The sequence below is a fragment of the Ammodytes marinus genome (genome assembly GCF_949987685.1).
Source record: "Ammodytes marinus genome assembly, chromosome: 6".
NCBI lineage: Eukaryota > Metazoa > Chordata > Actinopteri > Uranoscopiformes > Ammodytidae > Ammodytes > Ammodytes marinus.
In genome coordinates, this window is record NC_137235.1 from 33,572,146 (window position 1) to 33,587,459 (window position 15,314).

Here is a 15,314-nt window from a genome sequence, read left to right on the forward strand (position 1 = left end):
CAAAATATTTAATTTCGTTAAACTTTATTTTATCCGTTTTGTACCGTTTTGTACACGTATATAACATTTTAAAATAGGGGCGGCCACAAAAAGATTTTCCTCATCCACCAATCGAGTTCATTTGAAACGAGTACTCGATTACTCGATTACTAACGCCCATCCCTAGTAGCTACAGAACATATACTGTGCTGTGTAATAACAGGGTCGAAAAATGGGGAAAAAGTCGCGGCTTTTAGTCGATAAATTACGGTAGTGTGAATTATCAAAGAAAAACTCATGTAGCAACAGGCTGGTAAAAGCAGCGCTGCAGCAGTGAGACACTGACTCTGTGGGGGGGAGGGGGGAAAACTGCGAGCTAGATACACTGCACAGACGCAGGATGTGACCCGGGTGTAAACACGGCACAAGTGTTATATCTTACTATTACAGTTTTGAATCATGTTATAAAATGTCTTATTGGCACTACATTTTCCTATTTTTGGTAACTTGGGCAGCAAAGCTAACGTGACGTAACCTTGCAGTTCTTTTTCATGTATGCAGGCTAAAATTAGCTTGCCTTACTAATGTTTTGCTCAATGTTTTTTAGACAATATCGCCGATTCATGCCATTTCCTGGCGTGAATCCTGCAGAGAGAGAGAGCACACGACGGGCAGGACCATGGCTATCAAGAAACCAGAACAGCTGTGACCAGAATGACCTGGGCCAACACACTACACATTTTATTTTTATAAATAGTTGTTCATATTTTTGCAATTAAAACTTTGAACTCAAGTTGGTTGATGTGGTTTGTCTACTAACCAGAGTGCTGTTCAACTAGAGTACTATTAGAGAAATACTCATTTCTACTGGGAAAAAGGTTGAGGACAAACTTGAGATTCTGAGCTACTGTATTTAATACATAAGAAAATGTTTTTAAATGCTATCAATATAGAAATGTGACCTGAAGTACTTCATTGTAATATATTCTGGCTAGCTTTAGTAGCAAAACTGATAGCTTAGTTATTTTTCTGTTTATCTGTGTGTTTTCCTGTGATCCTGTCAGTATGATGAACCTACCTTGCGTCCTTGTGATTTTTTTACCTCATAGATTGTATTTTTAAACAATATGACAGTCATTTGTGCATCAAAATCAGTAACTATTGTGCAGCCTCCAACCAACAAGTCTGTAGTGGCGAACATGGGTGTAGACAGGAGTCCAAGGTAAGGTAACAACAACATAAGATATTTTATTGTTTACAAAGGAAAATATTGTGACATCATGCTCAATGCTAAGGAAACCAGGTAACACACAATGAGACAATTCTTAAAAGTAAAATGTCCAATATACTAACATGATAAAGATAAGATATAAAGGATGAGCTATAAAAAAAACATATTTACAATAGGTCTAGAGGTGTGAGGACATATTAGAAGAGCCTTAGATGGGATGCTGCTGAATTTGATGTAGGGGACAGATGTCCTCTCAGAAATGTCACTGCAGCCTCCTTTGTGTGGGCACTGATTGCAGCTGAGTGGGAGACAGCTATTGATCAACTTTTTACCCCACTATCACAGCTGACATGGAGGCTGTAGACATCGGATTCTGAAATGTCACCATAAAATACAACAGTTAGGCTACTATAAGTGAAACGTTAGCTTTGAGCACTCACTGAAAATGATGTCGGATTCAAAACGATTGTCGGATTCAAACTTTTTACTTTAGTTGCTTTACTAACACACAAACGGTTGTTACATTAGTTTGTTTCTGAAACAGTTTAGCAAGGCCCCCTCCCCCCCTGACAGCAGCTATAATTGCATACTGTGTGAACAGAAATATAGTCAAATATGTTGAAAGTCTTACCTGTGCACGAGTGCGTTTTGCAGGAGGTGGTGCATTAATATCTCTATAGGACAGGGTCCCGGTCCGCATACGTCCCTCCCGTCCAGAGTGTCCTCTTCTTGCCCAGAATATTTAGTTTCAGAGTCCTCCGGTTTGAAGCTGAAGGCTAGGCTAGTTTTGTTGATAGCACGCAGCCTGTGGGTCTGCCTCTACTACAATAAATGTGGGCGGGGCCTTGGAGAGCTGCGAGCACAGTGCATTGTTAGCCTGGTTCTACCAGACCATCGTACTTAATTTCATTTGTACAGAAGGTCTGGAATCGCTCAATTGACAAACGTTAACTCACTTGAAGGCGGGTGTCTGTTGAAGTTTAAAACTATTGGATCTGCCCAGTGCCACTCTGGATCTGCCAACCAACCATGTCATACGCCGGCTTCTGAGCCACTCCTTCTGTTCGCTGATTGGACCAGCAGAAATCTGTCCGGAGAAAACCTAAGAATATACCGCGCACCCAGACTGACTACTGAAGGGAAATGAAAATTGAGCGGAAGTAGTAGGCGGGCGGTGCCAGGCTAGTGCATTGTGGTAGTAGGAGGATTTCTGACTTTTGAGCCAGAGACAGCCAGAGAGACCATAGAAACACTCTTTTTGCCTTTTCTCAGGCTAGGATGAACCGATTTCAAAAAAAATTTGCACATTTATTCTACATAGGAGTATAGATTTCAATACAACTTAATGTTTCCACCGGGGGAGTAATTCTTTAAGGGGCTCTCATGCTGCACTCTGTGTAACGCCAGGGGTCCACCTCCCCACACAGAGACCATGTAAAAAGTGACTGACGCGTGACAACTAGTTGTGCTCCAAACTTAGCCTTCAGTGGGGGCAAAAAACACCATTCACCGGAGTGAAAACTCTTGTAATCCAGTCTCTTTGGTTGGCAAAATTAACGCTCATTTTAATTTATCGTGCAATTAATTTATTTATTGCAATTAATTAATTTATTGCTTAAGCCTACTCAGATTTTATGTTCAAGTCCAAGTCATGTGCATCTCTAGTTTGCTTCAAGACATTTTCACCTCAAAACGTGCATGCTTCAAGAATATAATTAATAAAAGGGTGGTGATGGATAATGGGTGTGTGAGTCACCTTGTTCATGTTGCCTGCTTGCATCTGCTGCCCTCCCTGGGTGAGTGTCTCTGCCAACGCACTCCCTGCTCCTCCCGTTCCTGGTGCAGCTGCCTGGTACTGCATGCCTGCTCCCCTTCCTCTGCCAGCTTCAAGTCCGAGACCACCGTTCATCACCTGCCCAGGTTGAGGCTGTCCTCCCTGGGCCATAAGCCCAGCATGGCCCTGGCTATTGTTCATCATGGCCTGGTTAAAGCCTGGTGGATTCTGTCCTGCCACTCCAGTTGGTGTTCCAGCTTTTTGGGCCTGGGGGGACGGGTGGTTGTTGGGAGAGCCCTGGCCATGGGGGCTCTTTCGTAGCTGTGTGCCCAGCTGAGGGCCCATAGCGCCGGACTGAGGGCTGGCTGAGTTCAGACCTGCGCCTGTGATACTGGAGGTGCTGCCCGCTCGAAGAAGCTCAGAGAGCTGCTTGTGCTTGGCGGCTGCATCCGGGACAACCATGGTGCCACCTGGCCCACCAGCTCCAGGCGCTGCACCACCGTTTGAAGGCATACCACACATCAGGCCTAGATCTCCCCCATTAGGAATCAATTCATCAGGAAGGTCATTCTCCAAATCATCCCATGATAGTGACCCAAGATCTATGAGAAGAAGAAAGAGAACATTTTAATCAGATTTTCAGATACATTTAACAGTCAAGTGCTCTCTATTGAGCTGCTTTGAAAATTTTACATATAATTATTAGGGCTGTCAAATTAACGCGTTAATTTCGATTAATTAATCACAGAAAAATGAACGCGATTAAAAATATGAACGCAGATTAATCGCACTTCTATAATGCCCTTTGACCCGGTGCAAAAGTGGTGCGGAGCTGCACCTGTAGCTCGCCGGGCCGGGCGCGTGGGTTAAAGGGAGAAAGGTAAAGAGAGAAGCAAGGGAAAGGGGCCGACTCGAGGGCTCTATGGACGGTTTATAGGATGCATGAAGGTAGGAAGACATCTTACTTAATTCTCCGCAGTGTCCGTGCATTATTTATTTAGTGGGTGCAACAATGTAGGCTAGGTTCAAAACAGTAGTAGGCCATATCTCTCAATCTTCCTCCAATTTTGTTTGCTAGCTGTCTAGCACCCGCCCCGTGTGTGTGTGTGTGTGTGTGTGTGTGTGTGTGTGTGTGTGTCAATATTTTTGCCTATGAGTAGGCTACGAAATGGTGGCAGTGCAGCGCTGTCTGTTGTGGGAGATGGAAAGTCGTAATTTTGTCTGCTTGTTTTTTGGAGAAAATTCGGCGCTAGTTCATGTATAAAGCTGGCTGAGGGGAGGAGACAGAAGTTACGAGAGACGGAGAGCGAGCGAGCGCGCGCGCGAGAGAGAGAGAGAGAGACAGAGAGAGATAGAGAGAGACAGATAAACAAACTGTAGTAGGCTATACAGCTGTTTACAAACAGGTATAAAAGTGTCATATAAGTATGCGATTAATTTAGATTAATTAATCACAGAGCCTGTAATTAATTAGATTATTTTTTTAAATTGCTTGACAGCCCTAATAATTATTTAAATAATGTGTTTTATTAAGGGACAGTCACTCCGCTAAGCTTGGTCGAAGCATTATTTGGATGATCATATTTTCTCCATGTTACCATAGGCAACTTAACCCAGATGTCAACACACATACGACAGCAGGTGTCAAAACTTAGTAATGAGCTAAACCTTCTCAGTTCAAGTGTTCGCAAACATTTCCAACAATGTGTTATTCATGAACCAACGTGCTAACTGCTGCTGTACTGTGGCCTTGTCCCTACAGCACCAGAGACAGAAACAAGTGACTACGAGATAATAACGAGCATTGCTACTGGCTGACAAACACGCTGTGACGAGAGAGAGAACCCAGTAGCACTTAACGTTCCTGCCGGGCGGTGGAGGAATATTTGTGTCAGACCATCCAGAGGTGTGAGCATAATGCAGAGAGCCTGGGAAGACGTGATTTGTTTGAGATGAAGTGAAAGGGGTCCGGCAATTAGCAACACAAGCCCTCTCCGCCCACCTGCGCTCAACACACCCACTGTTTGTGACAGGCTATAGAGATGATGCTTTCCGTCACTCGGTTGAATGACGAGAAAATGCCTCCCCAGGTAAGCCAGCAAAAGCATCTAAGGGCACACTCAGACTGGCCATCTGTTCCGTTCCCGAGTTGCTGCCATGTGATTGGCTGATAAGTTATGTGTTAACAAGAAATTTAACCGCTGTACCTAATAAAGTGGCTGGTGAGAAATCTATTCCTTGATGGCGGGTATTATGAATTCAAACCTTACCTACTCAGTGTTTCCCCCAGCGCTTTATGGCTAAGGCGGCCGCATTAACAATGCCAGTAATTATGCATTAGAACAATTAGTGTGTGCTTGTGCATGGTCATAACTACGCGAAAGGCCGTGATTTGCGGTAAATAATAAACATTTTGACTTCATATTTACAGGTTCTTTATTGTAATTGAGTCAATGAGCTCCATGGTAGCGCAGTGATTGACAGGCTGACTGAACTGCTCCTTAGCAATCCACAAATATTTCAGCTTTACTGTTGCACATAGACCCAAAATAAGTTGGTCCGTGTCGTCACTCCCCCAAAGCCCCATTCTGAGCCAGGAAAAACCATGAACAAGGCTCTTTGGTAAAATAAGGTCAACTCTTGTTCACACTAGGGATGGGCACGAGTATGTTTCCGCTACTCGAGTGATCGCTTGCATTCCTCGAGGATCAATCGATTCCTCGTTAAACTTTTTTCTATTTTTAGAACGCAGCACATCGGTCTGCAGTATAACGGTGCGTCGCAATAAAGCCAATAACCAGCGCGTGATGCTTCTTGTCAAACAGTCACAGTTGCCATATGATATAAAGGATTTATTTTCCACAAGTTTAAAACACCTTTTCCTAACTGAAAGTAATTAAATAGGTGGGCCACAATTTAAACCGATTGAGTAGGTCTGCGGTGGGGAGAAAAAAAAAGGATGGGCTGTAGTTGGCGAACAAACAAAATAAGTCACCATTTAGATTAAGAAGGGCAGCAAATTAAATTAAATTATTGTCCTACAATTCAGTGTTTCCCCCAGCGCTTCATGGCTAAGGTGGCCGCCTTAGCAACGCCAGCCCCCCGCCTTGACTACCAAGTACCAACCACCCAAGTGCACTGGGTTGTAGTAGTGTTGCACAATTAAAGGGACTCTTACCGATCCTGCAATTGAGAATTACAGCACTATCATACCATCCCGCCTCCCTCCAATGCCCCACCCCCTCATTCCCATCCCCGGTGTTTTATTTTTTTTGTTGAAGAAACTTTATTTACACAAGCAGACTTACAAACTACTGCCTCCGCGCACGCACGTGTGTTATATTGTAGCGGAGGAAACTGGTGGCTGTACCGGTACCGCGCTGATCTGCTTGTATCACTGGTTTCACTTCAGAGGTGTCGGCCAGAACACCACTTATGGCCAAAGGCGTCAGATTATAAGCATGAGACTAGGAGAGGAGGAGTAGGGTTTTATCTGCTCTTTATTTTCCTTCTTTCACAGGCACAGCCGCATATAGATCGCGGGAAAAGAACGAAGGCTTAAACTCCGCTCGTGAGGAGATCGTTAGAACAGCTGTTGCGACCCGCGAATCGCAGCCGTTAATAACATGCAAACTATATTATAACAGCGATCGGGACTGCATGTACATACTCACACACGGGTGATTCACATTTAAACTCAGATAAACACATTTCCATGTGGAATGATCGCTTACTGCGGCAACGCTCACACATCTGACCGAGGGAGAAGAGAAAGGAAACTTACTCAGGGTTCAACATAACTTTTTTTTCCCACTGGCCCGCCGGGCCAGTGGATCCATGTACATTTTCACTGGGCCTGCACACACTTTTTTTCTTCCTCATAATTTAGTGTGAATAATTATAATACCTATATTAGAAAAATAACCAAATCTAAAGGGAATATCTATACTGTGACAGTATAGATATTCCCTTTAGATGTGGTTATTTTTCTTTTAGTTAATGATATGAAATATTGATATTGCTCATACACATAATATAAAACCAGACAAACATTGAATTTGAAGCCTACAACTGAAAGTATGTGGAAGGAGTCGGCCAGTATTTTAAAGTCCAGAAGTTTGATAATTGTATCATTCATCATTTATTCTTGAATTTGGGCAGTTTAATGAATAGTTCACCTGCAGAAAACATGTTCAAACATGAAAAAAAATAAGAGATGAAGGTCTGATCAGTCTTTGTGGTGTGGTAGTGTTTACTACTTTCTATATGCATTAGGGATGTGACTGTGTCAAACCAATGACCGGTTTTCCACTTGCGCTCAAGTTGACGTTAAAAATAGAAATCCGAAAATCAGAAGGTTATGCCGTTTTTTTTTAACCCATTGATGACTATGGCAATCTAGGATGCATGTCCTTAATGCCTGAGGGTTTTCTGAAAAAATTGTACGAATTGTCAAGTCTACCAAAACCTTAATATCTAAGCCTGTGTAGCACATAGAAACATGAAATAAAATACATTTAAAAGTTAAGGTTCACAGATTTTATTTAAACATGCTCCCTTAGCGCTTACAAACCAACGAATATTTCTAAAAATCGTCAAAATTAGATGAATTAGAAAATTATTAAATATTGTTAATAAATAGATGCAATGTGTTGTGTGATTTTCATCAGTAGTCTATAGTAGACCTTGATTCTGCGCACCAAACGCCACTAACTGTTCTGTCGCTGACATAGCCGGCGTATTTTTTTTATTATTTTGTTTAATTTTTTAATTTTTAATTTTTTTGATTGACGTGATTTTCGGCAAACCACACAACTTTTGGGTGGTCACGTGGTCTTAAAAAAATCAACAAAACCCACCTCATGTGTAATTGAACCAATGACAGTGCATTCTATGCTGGGAATGCCATGAAAATTAGATAAGAGTAATAATGCTGCGCGACGCAGCATCAGGCAGGAGAGCCAATGTGGCATCGCGCAGCAGCCGTCATCAATGGGTTAATGGGAGATTTCACCGTGTATGCTAGCTCACGTCTGGTCGTGAGCGCGCTGCAGGAGCTTCACTTCTACATGAAGTGTCAGCTTCACATTAAGAGTCCGGTGTGGGATAATTTTTTCAAACTAACCTATTGATAAAAAACAATGCAGTGCAAAATATTCAGCATCATGTTAAACGCTCGTCTAAGGCTATGATGTTAAATCACCTTAGAAACACACAATGGCCCTCATTTATCAATCTTGCGTAGACCAGAAAAATGGGTGTACGTACATTTCCACGCAAATCCCGGCATTTATCAATATGGACGTGAGCGTAGGATACGCTCAAATCCCACGCCAGCTCTCAGCTCGTGTACGCAATTTTGTAAACAGCATGGACTCACAGTGCAGGCTGTGCCGGGTAGCCGATGACTTTGTTGGACAATTATAAGAAGATAATACAAATGCAGTGTTTGCTCAGACCGAAATAAAGATATTAATCACTTAAAATTGTGCAGCTTATGGTGCGCAACTGAGTAGGAGCACTGATTCAATAGTGCACACACCGGCCACTTAGGAGCGCTGCATGGGACTGCGTAAGGGCAGTTATCTCCGTCTGGAGCTGCTGGGGGGACACTGAGGCACGGGGGCTGCATTCATTCAAAATGTTAGCCACAGTATTAAATATGTAGTAGGCCTACACTGCTCTTTATGATAAAAAATACACGGCACAGCATTCAGCTTAACATTTTATTTATTTGACGCACTTTTTAGATGTTAGTTCCTCTTTTAATGTGTTATTGATCGCTTAAGCGAGCGATTTATTTCCACCGTTAACCGGCACCTTTTTCCGACCTGCTGGTGGAGCAGGACTGTGGGCGCTCTCACAGCTGATCGTTGCCGGGTCGGCTTGTGCAGCTGACCGCCGGGCTGACCATTCCTGCTGTCATACAGTAAAACGCAAAATGTGTTATTTTTAGTTTTTACAACCCTTTTGAGTAGTGCTATCTAAAAGGGCCAATACATTCTAATCATTCAAATCTCTGCAGACCTGTATTTATTTCATGGGGACCATTACCGGACAGTTGGTGCGTCTGTTTCTCCTCTACCACTTAGGCTATATTATGCCCGCACCCTCAGTTGGTTGCATTTCAGAACAGCAACACGCGATGTTTGAGTCAGACCACTTTTTCTTCATCTATGTAAAGAAATGGCGACATATAATTGTGTATGCTGTTTTATAGCATTTGAGCGATAGTAGCCTACTGATGTAAACCTAAAATGCAAAATCCTCAGCTGGAGATCGTTTTGTCAACACCAACGCTGTTGACTGCAGCAGTTATTTCCTTCCTAACTGCTGCCTTCTGTTGTTCTTTGATGCCGCTTGTAATGCTCCGAAATGAAACTCTTTTTTTTCTACTTTCGCTGTTATTCTGTCAATTTCTACTTCAGATAAATTCTTCTTCTGTGCCGTAATTCGCATATCCATGTCGTAAAACCTCTGGGCGAGGCCTCTAAACTGAGAAAATATAGGGGCGTGGTACGATCGTTTTCAGCCGCCGCATTTATCAATAATGGCCTGGCGTACGCTGAGATTGGCGAGATACGACTGTTTGATACCACGCGACACCTGGCGTAGGGAGGTATTTGCGCCAGAATCTGCACCAGTTTCCACGCAAAATTGATAAATGAGGGCCATTGCCTTAGTCCGAGCAAAGGAGCGTTTCACAGTGAGATCTCGCCAGTGAGTGAGCGAGTGAGCCGCGCAGAAGAACTGCGGGGTTTGTGGCTAAAATAATAACCGGGGATATTCTCCCCGTTAGCAATTTCACTGGGAAAGACTTCCGCGATCTGATTGTAGATCATGAAAACACAGAGCCATGTCGGCAGACAAACTGCGCGACTATAGGAACTGTCCAGTGAGCAGAGTCCCTCCGTTCGTTTCTGTCTACAACCGACACAATCACCGGGACGCATTCACAGCGTTTAAATAAAGCCTCTCATTTGTATTACCATTGGGGCTTTGATGCAAATACTGTAACATTACAGCGGCAGCTAAAGGAAAAGCGCAGTTATCACTTCATTTTCTGCACCTCAACCTCTGCTGTGGGGAGGAAAAAAGGGGGCAAAGTAAGTCGATTGATTTGTCAACTCGCAGGCGGACAGTAGGCAGCTCTGCCAACGGAGCGAGAGTGCGCCCGCTTGTTGCTACGCTTGTCAAAACTAGGGATGTTAAACGACTCATTATTTGCGTGTCGACGTGTCGGATGCATGAATCGACAAATCGATCGATTTACTGTGCCATTAAAAAAAAAAAGGCAGTGTTAGGCCTGTCGCGATATGCAATAAATCAATTAATTGCGCGATAAATTAAAATTAGCGATAATTTTTTGCCAGCTGCGATAATTTCCTTTTGCACGCTTGTGTGTTTTCCTCGTGTCTCTCTCTATCAAAGACACTGGATATCAAACTCCGGTGTATCTGCCCTCTCGCCTAATTGGTGTTTTTTTGCCCCAACTGAATTCTTCAAGGCAGCGCGCAGGGTTAGGGCATTCAGTTGGTGATGGTTAATGGTGCTTTTCCTGCAGCGCTGCCTTAAAGGCCGAGTTGAGGGCACAACGAGTAAACCACCTTGTCACGTGTCAGTCACTTGTTGCATGGTCTCTGTGTGGGAGGCGGAGCCCTGGCGTTACACAGAGTGCAGCATGAGAGCCCCGTGAGGAGGAGAGCAAGAAAACAAAAAGCCGAACGCGACAGCTGCCGTGTGGGAGCATTTTGGCTTCAAACCCAACGGCCGGGGCGAACCAACTAACCTGAGCGAGCCGACATGTCGCATTTGTTTGAAAACAATAGCCTCGCTTGAGTGGGAGCCATCTTGCTCAGACCTGCGCAATTATGATGCGTGTCTTGCTGAGAGCACAGCATTTTTGCAAGAAGTGCGTCATAATTGCGCAGTTCTGAGCAAGACGGCTCCTTCTCAAACAAGGCTAATATCACCAAAACGCACCAATACAACACACTGAATCTTCACCTTAAACACAATCACCCGATGCAGTTTTCCCAGTTTGGGAAAAAACAAGTAGACTGAGTCAATTTTATTTATTGTTTTTGGTTGTTTTTTTAATTAATTCTGGATATTTTAAATGTCTTCCAGACGTCCAGTTCCAGTGTTCTTTAAAAATAAAAGTTTATTGATCTTCGAAAGGGTGTACTTGCATTATTATGCCTTTATCATTATATTAGTTGAAAATGGTCTCAAAACGGCAATATTATCGCTTATCGCAATAATTTCTGGTGCAATTAATCGCACGGAAAAATGTGTTATCGTGACAGGCCTAGGCAGTGTGCCTTTTTTTTGCAGCAGCGGCACGAAGTTGTGGTGCTGATAAACTGCGCTTTCCTTTAAAAAACACTGGTGCCGCTCGCTGTGTGTGTTCAGACTTCATCTGCATCAAAGCCTTTTTGATAATAAAATGAGAGCCTTTAATTTTAAAAACGCTGTCCATGCGTCGGAGGTGAATGTAACTTACTCGGCTGAAAACAGAAACTAAAGGAGGAGAGCGGCTCACTGTACAGTCCCTTCAGTCGCGCTGTCAGCTTGCCGACATGCCTCTGTGTAGACTATTTAGACTTGAGACATACAAACAAATTGCGGAAGCCGTTCCTGTAGACAACGTTAACGGGCAGGATAGCCCCGGTTATCATTTTATCCATCAAACCACATAGAGCTTTTTCTGAGCGGCGACTCACTCGCTCATACTTGCGAGGTCTCCCGGTGATAGTCACCGTCACAGCGCTACTCGCTGCTTTGTCCGGGCAGAGGCTTTGTGTGAAGGTGATTTAACATCACGGTCGTAGACGAATGCTATAACTTTATGCTGCATATGTTGCACTGCACTGTTGACCCACACTGGACATTTAATGCACATAGCAGAAATTAAGCGCCTGCAGCGCGCTCGTGACCACACGTGAACTCTCATAACGGACGTCTCCCATGTCCCCAAAACATCTAATAAAGTAAAACCCCCGATTTACCGATTTCTATTTTTAGAGTCGTCTAGAGCACGAGTCGACAATCGAGCCGAGAATCGACACATTGTTCACATCCCTAGTCAAAACGCCCACACATCGTTTGTCCACTGGCCTTTCATTAAAAAATATATTATATATTATGTTTATTATATTGATAAACACTGCTTTCATTACGACTCTCAATGCGCATTTCAATGAACCATGATGTAGTCTACAAAAAGATACTGAACTGTGATTGGCCGTTAATGGCCCGGGCGGGACAGTGACTGGCCAATCAACTTGCCCTACATATGATTTTACTGGCCCCGGGCCAGCGGGCCATTGGTTATGTCGAACCCTGTTACTAAACAGGCTCTCTGGCCGACTGACTTCACGGCCCTAACTGACTGCTATCCACACTGAACAAAACACATCTTAACACACTGTAAGAAATAACAACATTAACTTATGAACGTTGGGGCCTTTTCTACAATGGTCGCTACTCGCTAATGTCTGCCGTGGAATCAAAACAAACCCTCTAGTTGAGAATGCGCAAAACAGAAGCAGACGGCAAACAGACAGGTCTGTCGGCCAATCAAATCGTTCGGTCTGAATAATATCATTGGTTGAAGTTTTCACAAAATAGTATGAGATTTAAATCATTGTTTGTTTTTACTCCTGGTGGGTCTGTCTTGCATTTTAGAGTGTCATTACCTTATTAATACCATTTTAACCTAATCCAAAAAAAGTGTAAAAATGCAACAAAGGTAAGGGTAGCTTTAATGTACTAGCAAGCGCGATGTGTACTTGTGCATGGTCATAACTGCGCGAAAGGCCGCGATTTGCGCTAAAAGCATGTGTCTCCAAGCGTTTTTCTATCAGCTGCTCTGTGTCTGCGGCTTTGCGCGCGCGACCGTACCGCGCGCGACTACGGTATGCACGCGGGAGAGTTAAACGAGCAGAAGCAAACCGACATTTAACTGGTGGCGATAATAAACGTAGTGCAGTTCTATGGGAATATTTAGCTGAACAGAAAGAAGTCCTCTGCAAAGCTAGAACAGTTTAAAGCTCCCATATTATACACTTTTCGGTACTATTATACACCATATTATATGGTCTTAGTGGTCCCTAATACGTTTTTCTTTAATTGTTTGCTGAAAAAAACTTTCAGATAATTTATTGTACTATGCTGATGTTCAGCTAATCTCACAATGACCTATTTTTTAAAAAGAGCTGCAGCTCCCCTCGTAAATATACAGTCTTTGAGCTGCCCCCGCCCCCTGTCCAGAAGCGAAGACAGATACGCCTCGCCCTCTGTCTGTCAGGGCCGTGGACCAATAAGAAATAGGGGTGTGGGCTGCACAGTGGAAGCTTATGGCTTTCCAGTTTGTGAGGTCAGAAAAGGGGAACATTCTGACTGGAGTATATTGGGGGGGAGGGGTGGGGGTTTCAGAAAGGGGGAGAGTGAGAACAGGAGAGATTGTTATTTTTTAAAATATTTTGGCAGTCTCTAGGCACACCGTGGACCCATGGATATGTTAGAACACATTTAAAAAGTGCATTTAGCATAATATGTGACCTTTAAGGGGCCACTCACACTAGGGCCGCGGCCCCGTGCCAAAGCTTATTAGCATACTAAAGTCTAGAACGTTTGGCCTAGTGTGACCACCCCAAACGTATTCCAGCACGGAACAGCCCCTTGGCCACGGCCACCTGGGAGAGGTGTGCCGTGGCCAAAGTACAGATGCTAATGAGATGACACGCGCACAAGCAAGCGCACAGGCGGCGTTCCTGACGTGAATTTATTAAGGATGCATTGTCCGTTAACGTCCGCTGCCTTACTAGTCGGCACCAGAATTGCCCAACACTTGGACTTGTAGCTATAATGTGTGAGAATTAACGTGTGTGTAAGCCTAGGTGTGGGCTAATAAAAGAGGGAGAGAGCTAATTAGGTCGGCTCAGAAAGCACAGCAAAAAGGTTTTCGCGTTTACTCACGTTCGTCAGATGATTTTTTTTCTTTTTCCTCCCGTCAGCTGTCATAACTGCATTTACGCATGGCGGTGGAGACGCACCCAAAACAACACACCGCGGCCCGGTGATAAGGAAACAGTATAGCCTACACTAAGGTTTAACAAGAAACTTTATAAAGACACTTAAAAAAACGATCTCTGCCCATACAAAAAGTTCTGACTTGGATTTGATGGAGCGATCGATGTGTACAAAACCATTCGGATACATATGGTCTGATGACGGGCCGTTATATTAATAATAAACAGCGTGCTGCACAAATATGAGACTGTCCACCGCGACCTATTACGTCAAGGCTACATTTTTAAAAAAACAATAGCTTAAGGATTCTCGTTGCTCTAATGTGGAAGTGGAATATTTGATGCAAATTTGGCCGGATGAAAATATTCACAAACGTCGTATAGCCTACAAGTAGACTAAGCTCCAAATCCTAAACGCGCACGGTGACGTAGGCAAGGTGCAAGTGTGCCCAGGCCACAAGCAGTGTGAGCACGGGCCTGCGGGGGGAGTGGGGAGGGGGGGAATCGTGCTGAATCGTGCTGAGCACGGAACAGGCAAACGGCACTAGTGTGAGTGCGCCCTAAGACTCCACATCACCGTGGCAACACAACCTATCTATCAGCTCAGACAGGGCAGAGAAAAGTTTGAAGAAGGCATGAGAGTGATGGCCCAGGCAAGTTTCAGTAAGGTTACAGATTTGCCACAATGTTACTGTCTTTGAAATGCACCTAGTCATTTTAAGGGGAAAACACATTGTATTTATTATTTCAACTATTGAGTTATTTTTCAAACAGCATGCCAAGAAGATTTATTTTCTGAATTTTCAATGCTGCTTTATTTTTATGTTTTAAATTGGGAAATACATGTTCCAAAACGACCAATAACCTCTAAAAAGCAATCAAGCAAGTGGGCTCAAAAACAGCCCCCCATCCAAAAAAGAACTTTAAAAAGTTGAATTAGCACTTTGTTGTGCATACATGTTCAACCTGCAGTGTGTAGAATTTTGGGTTTTATTTCCTAGCAGATTTTGTAGAAAGTAATTATAATAGCTATAAGTACATTTAATTTAGTGCACAATAGCTGAACATTTTTTTTTTAATTATTATTTTTTCCCTTAGAAAGGGTCTCATATGTCCATATTTCTGCATATTTTGGACCAAGGCCTAGTGCCGCCATCTTGAAAGTGCCATAGTTGGAATGTCATCAGGTGCATTGTTTAAAATGTAGAATTGTTCTTGTCCTTGAAGGCCACTGTAGCTTCTGTTATTATTCTAAAGGGTTGGGGTTACCCAGGCAGCGTTGCATTCTAGAACT

At 43.5% G+C, this 15,314-nt stretch overlaps 1 protein-coding gene across 2 annotated transcripts in view; it reads right to left on the bottom strand.

Moving 5' to 3' along the window:
• Positions 1-15,314, bottom strand: part of crebbpa (CREB binding lysine acetyltransferase a) — a 136,593-nt gene that overhangs the window by 80,787 nt on the left and 40,492 nt on the right. For both annotated transcript variants that reach the window (XM_080029646.1, XM_080029647.1), the window contains exon 2: positions 2,967-3,586. In XM_080029646.1, coding sequence (XP_079885772.1) covers positions 2,967-3,586 — 620 coding nt within the window. The remainder of the gene's footprint in view (positions 1-2,966; positions 3,587-15,314) is intronic.